Source organism: Protobothrops mucrosquamatus, unplaced genomic scaffold (assembly GCF_001527695.2).
Source record: "Protobothrops mucrosquamatus isolate PMUCROS unplaced genomic scaffold, P.Mucros_1.0 scaffold990, whole genome shotgun sequence".
Classification (NCBI taxonomy): domain Eukaryota; kingdom Metazoa; phylum Chordata; class Lepidosauria; order Squamata; family Viperidae; genus Protobothrops; species Protobothrops mucrosquamatus.
In genome coordinates this window covers 124,067-130,452 of record NW_015387229.1, presented here as the reverse complement: position 1 = coordinate 130,452, position 6,386 = coordinate 124,067, and the positions used below count along the sequence as shown (strand labels likewise).

Genomic DNA, 6,386 nt, shown 5'->3' with positions numbered 1-6,386 from the left:
TCTATCCCTCTGTTAATGCAGCCTAGCACTGTGTTGGCCTTTTTGGCAGCTGCAGCACACGGCTGGCTCATATTTAGGTGATTATCCACTAGGACTCCGAGGTCCCTCTCACAGTTACTACTATTGAGCAAGGTACCCCCTATACTATACCTGAGTCTATTACCGATGGTGCATAAAGTAGGTTTATCACATCATAACAACAGGATAAAATCCAGCTGCCAGTCTAGCTCAGTTCTCTATGTGGAATTGGAGAGATGCCATCTCTCTCTTTTCTATTAGATGCCGTTTTGTCCTTTGGCCTTTCAGTAAGAACATCCTGAGCTCTCTCTATTCTTCAGATCTTGTTTATTAGATGAAAACTCAGCAGAATTTCTCCTTGCCTATTTGTTTTCAGTTGAAAATAAAAGGCTTGTGTCAGGAACATGATTACTTTTGGAATTTCCTGTTCTTTTTCAAATACTCTGGCATTTTGGATTGCGGTTTCACAAATATACATGCAAAATTGGGCAAGTATTGCTATCTGCCCACTGAGGTTGCAGTACGATGCATTCGAAAGCACCTCTTTTCTATCGTTTTCAAAAAAAAATGAACATTCCTATTATGTATTACAGTTTTCTCCAACTTGATAACCTTCAGATGTATTCAATGACAATATGCTTGCCCAGGTCAAGAAACAGACACCGCAGGAATTCCAGAAATGTTATTTTATTGTTGAAGAATAGAGTAATAGAATCTTAAAAGCATACCCAAGTTTCTCTCTGTCCCATCTTATATTAAATAAAATCAAGTTGAGGCTATTTTGAAGTTCTTTATCATGCTTCTTTCAATGTCTTTAATTGTGGATTGCTTTTCCAAGTCCCTCCTAAATCACTTCCTCTTTCCTTCCTCCCTTCCAAACTGCCTTCCCTAAGATCAGTTATAAATTCTTTCATAAGGATACCTGATTAGATAAACCCATAGTGGAAAACAACCCAGGATTTTCCTATGCAGAGCATATGTTCTACTCCTGAGCTATGGACTCCCTCCAAATCCAATACAATGAACACAAAGTTATATGTAGGTTATATTTATTTTTGATCATTTCATTTCCTCAATGCTTACATATGTTTCCTTTCAGATGTTGATGAGTGTGCCACAAGCAGTGAGACTCTCTGCCCTCACATCTGTGTAAATACTCTTGGTAGCTATCGGTGTGAATGTCACGAAGGATACATACGTGAAGATGATGGGAAAGTATGCACCAAAGGAGATAAAGGTATTATATCAAGTCATCTAAATTATACTAGACCAGTTCTTTGTGGACATAAAAATTGTTCAGGTAAATTTCATGTGAGCTTCAGGCCAGATGACCATGCTTCAAATAATATTTTATTAAGATCATCCTTAATATTCTTAACCAACATGACCCATGCAAAGGATGTTGGGAGAAGTAGTTCAACAAGTGTTATAAAGCTACAATTCTGAACCCCTGCTCTTGAGGGATTAACTATAAAGTAACAGTTCTTGCCTTCCACAACTTGATTCTCTCCAGATGTGTTGGACTTAAGTTCTGTTAATCAGTGGTCATCATGAGTCATCCCTATCTACCATGGATTATAGGAACAGAAGATAATACATCTGGAGGACATCCAGTTAGAAAAGTGTAGACAAACACCTCCTGGAAACAAAGAGAGACAAAAAAAAAATCCTTTAATTCTAGTCCCATCTAGTATTTATGCATGTCAAGTACCGTGGCCCTTTCAACACTTTACTTAGCAAGTCGCATGATCAAAGAGAAACAGATTCTAGCTGACATTTTGGAGATGAACATTTAACTGAAAGTCTCATACTGAAATTTTCCAGTTCTGAAAATTGTTGATTATTTTCATTGCAAAACTACAATGTTTCTTTGCTATTTCTTGTACAAACCTTGCACTAAAATAGAGAAAATAATGCACAACTTTAAAATCATAAATCATGCAAATTTGCAGGTAATATTGGCCCATATAAGTAGGGGGCCTTTGTCATTCAGCATTCTTCATTCTTGCTGCTTGCTGCTTGCAATTCAGATGTTATAAGTAGGCTAACTAGGACTTTTACATACAAAGCCATTGAACTATTGTCCCTCTAATTTGCTTATTTTTTAAATTTTACTTTGATTCTGCAAGTCATAATAAGGAGCAAGTACTACAACGAATAAAGAATCCTGTTGTTCTGCTTAGATCCTCTGATAAGAATTCATTGATAGTTGGATAGGTCCCTACCCCATCCCTCACAGGTGGATGAGCAATCAAGGTGGCCAACAAAACAGTATAAAAAAACTTTAAAATACAGATGAAAAAATAACAGTAAGAGGCATTAAATAATTAAAGGCCTAGCAAAAGTGGTATGTTTTTGCATATTTATGCCCTAGTGAACAATCACTTAAATATGAGCCAGCAGTGTGCTGCAGCAGCCAAAAAAGCCAACACAGTACTAAACTGCATTAACAGAGGGATAGAATCAAGATCACGTGAAGTGTTAATACCACTTTACAATGCCTTGGTAAGGCCACACTTGGAATACTGCATCCAGTTTTGGTCACCACGATGTAAAAAAGATATTCAGACTCTAGAAAGAATGCAGAGAAGAGCAACAAAGATGATTAGGGGACTGGATGCTAAAACATATAAGGAACGGTTGCTGGAATTGGGTATGTCTAGTCTAATGAAGAGAAGGACGAGGAATGACATGATAGCAGTGTTCCAATATCTCAGGGGCTGCCACAAAGAAGAGGGAGTCAAGCTATTCTCCAAAGCGCCTGAAGGTAGGACAAGAAGCAGTGGATGGAAATTAACCAAAGAGAGAAGCAACTAGAACTAAGGAGAAATTTCCTGACAGAACAATTAATTAGCGGAACAACTTGCCTCCAGAAGTTGTAAATAACTGAAAGTTGTTAAGAAGATACTGGACAGCCATTTGTCCAAAATGGTATAGGGTTTTCTGCCTGAGCTGGGGGCTGGACTAGAAGACCTCCAAGGTCCCTTCCAACTCTGTTATTCTATTCTATTCTATTCTATTCTAAAAAAAGAAGAAGAAGAAGCAACGAATGGAAACTAATCAAAGAGAGAAGCAACCTAGAACTAAGGAGAAATTTCCTGACAGTTAGAACAATTGGTGGAACAACCTGCCTCCAGAAGCTGTGAATGCTCCAACACTGGAATTTTTAAAGAAGAGACTGGATAGCCATTTTCTGAAATGGTATAGGGTTTTCTGCCTGAGCAGGGAGTTAGACTAGATGACCTCCAAGGTCCCTTCCAACTTTAGTATTGTTGTTGTTGTTGTTGTTTTATTCTTGATATGGCCCAAGGGCTAATCAATAAAGATTATTATTATTATTCATGATATATGTGTTACTGCCTATCTCACAAGAGATATTTGAGATTATGAGCAATGCAGGTTAAGGCCTTATACCATGTATCTGAAAGACAGCATGGCTGGGAAATTCTGAGAGTTGACGTCCACCCATCTTAAAGTTACCAAGCTAAAATCCAACTTTCTTTTTGTACAGAAATAATAACATTAAAACCACCTCTCTTCAATTTTAAACAAACAACACCAGTCTCTAAAATACCTTAACATACTAACAATTAACACAGTAAAAAAAAAACAGTATTTACAAAATATTCTTAATTTCATGAGACATAGTAAAACAAAGAGAATATTCGTAGTTCAGGGTTGAATTGTGGGACCCCATTCAGTAAATTGTCGAATGTAAATAAACTTACATTTAAAAAGCTACAGTATTTCCTCAAGTCAAGTCCAGTCTAATCTTCAAATACCAAAGTCAAAGGAAGATNTCTATCCCTCTGTTAATGCAGCCTAGCACTGTGTTGGCCTTTTTGGCAGCTGCAGCACACGGCTGGCTCATATTTAGGTGATTATCCACTAGGACTCCGAGGTCCCTCTCACAGTTACTACTATTGAGCAAGGTACCCCCTATACTATACCTGAGTCTATTACCGATGGTGCATAAAGTAGGTTTATCACATCATAACACCAGAATAAAATCCAGCTGCCAGTCTAGCTCAGTTCTCTATGTGGAATTGGAGAGATGCCATCTCTCTCTTTTCTATTAGATGCCGTTTTGTCCTTTGGCCTTTCAGTAAGAACATCCTGAGCTCTCTCTATTCTTCAGATCTTGTTTATTAGATGAAAACTCAGCAGAATTTCTCCTTGCCTATTTGTTTTCAGTTGAAAATAAAAGGCTTGTGTCAGGAACATGATTACTTTTGGAATTTCCTGTTCTTTTTCAAATGCTCTGGCATTTTGGATTGCGGTTTCACAAATATACATGCAAAATTGGGCAAGTATTGCTATCTGCCCACTGAGGTTGTAGTACGATGCATTCGAAAGCACCTCTTTTCTATCGTTTTCAAAAAAAAATGAACATTCCTATTATGTATTACAGTTTTCTCCAACTTGATAACCTTCAGATGTATTCAATGACAATATGCTTGCCCAGGTCAAGAAACAGACACCGCAGGAATTCCAGAAATGTTATTTTATTGTTGAAGAATAGAGTAATAGAATCTTAAAAGCATACCCAAGTTTCTCTGTGTCCCATCTTATATTAAATAAAATCAAGTTGAGGTTATTTTGAAGTTCTTTATCATGCTTCTTTCAATGTCTTTAATTGTGGATTGCTTTTCCAAGTCCCTCCTAAATCACTTCCTCTTTCCTTCCTCCCTTCCAAACTGCCTTCCCTAAGATCAGTTATAAATTCTTTCATAAGGATACCTGATTAGATAAACCCATAGTGGAAAACAACCCAGGATTTTCCTATGCACAGCATATGTTCTACTCCTGAGCTATGGACTCCCTCCAAATCCAGTACAATGAACACAAAGTTATATGCAGGTTATATTTATTTTTGATCATTTCATTTCCTCAATGCTTACATATGTTTCCTTTCAGATGTTGATGAGTGTGCCACAAGCAGTGAGACTCTCTGCCCTCACATCTGTGTAAATACTCTTGGTAGCTATCGGTGTGAATGTCACGAAGGATACATACGTGAAGATGATGGGAAAGTATGCACCAAAGGAGATAAAGGTATTATATCAAGTCATCTAAATTATACTAGACCAGTTCTTTGTGGACATAAAAATTGTTCAGGTAAATTTCATGTGAGCTTCAGGCCAGATGACCATGCTTCAAATAATATTTTATTAAGATCATCCTTAATATTCTTAACCAACATGACCCATGCAAAGGATGTTGGGAGAAGTAGTTCAACAAGTGTTATAAAGCTACAATTCTGAAGCCCTGCTCTTGAGGGATTAACTATAAAGTAACAGTTCTTGCCTTCCACAACTTGATTCTCTCCAGATGTGTTGGACTTAAGTTCTGTTAATCAGTGGTCATCATGAGTCATCCCTATCTACCATGGATTATAGGAACAGAAGATAATACATCTGGAGGACATCCAGTTAGAAAAGTGTAGACAAACACCTCCTGGAAACAAAGAGAGACAAAAAAAAAATCCTTTAATTCTAGTCCCATCTAGTATTTATGCATGTCAAGTACCGTGGCCCTTTCAACACTTTATTTAGCACGTCGCATGATCAAAGAGAAACAGATTCTAGCTGACATTTTGGAGATGAACATTTAACTGTCCAAAGTCTCATACTGAAATTTTCCAGTTCTGAAAATTGTTGATTATTTTCATTGCAAAACTACAATGTTTCTTTTCTATTTCTTGCACTAAAATAGAGAAAATAATGCACAACTTTAAAATCATAAATCATGCAAATTTGCAGGTAATATTGGCCCATATAAGTAGGGGGCCTTTGTCATTCAGCATTCTTCATTCTTGCTGCTTGCAATTCAGATGTTATAAGTAGGCTAACTAGGACTTTTACATGCAAAGCCATTAAACTATTGTCCCCCTAATTTGCTTATTTTTTAAATTTTACTTTGATTCTGCAAGTCATAATAAGGAGCAAGTACTACAATGAATAAAGAATCCTGTTGTTATTAGATCCTCTGATAAGAATTCATTGATAGTTGGATAGGTCCCTACCCCATCCCTCACAGGTGGATGAGCAATCGAGGTGGCCAACAAAACAGTATAAAAAAACTTAAAAACACAGATGAAAAAATAACAGTAAGAGGCATTAAATAATTAAAGGCCTAGCAAAAGTGGTATGTTTTTGCATATTTATGCCCTAGTGGACAATCACTTAAATATGAGCCAGCAGTGTGCTGCAGCTGCCAAAAAGGCCAACACAGTGCTGGGCTGCATTAACAGAGGGATAGAATCAAGATCACATGAAGTATTAATACCACTTTACAATGCCTTGGTAAGGCCACACTTGGAATACTGCATCCAGTTTTGGTCACCACGATGTAAAAAAGATGTTGAG

At 37.2% G+C, this 6,386-nt stretch overlaps 1 protein-coding gene across 1 annotated transcript in view; it reads left to right on the top strand.

Annotated features, from left to right (window-relative positions):
• CCBE1 (collagen and calcium binding EGF domains 1) overlaps window positions 1-6,386 on the top strand; it is a 164,100-nt gene that overhangs the window by 138,878 nt on the left and 18,836 nt on the right. The window contains exon 5 of the mRNA XM_015819795.1: window positions 1,118-1,267. Within this exon, the coding sequence (XP_015675281.1) occupies window positions 1,118-1,267 (150 nt within the window). The remainder of the gene's footprint in view (window positions 1-1,117; window positions 1,268-6,386) is intronic.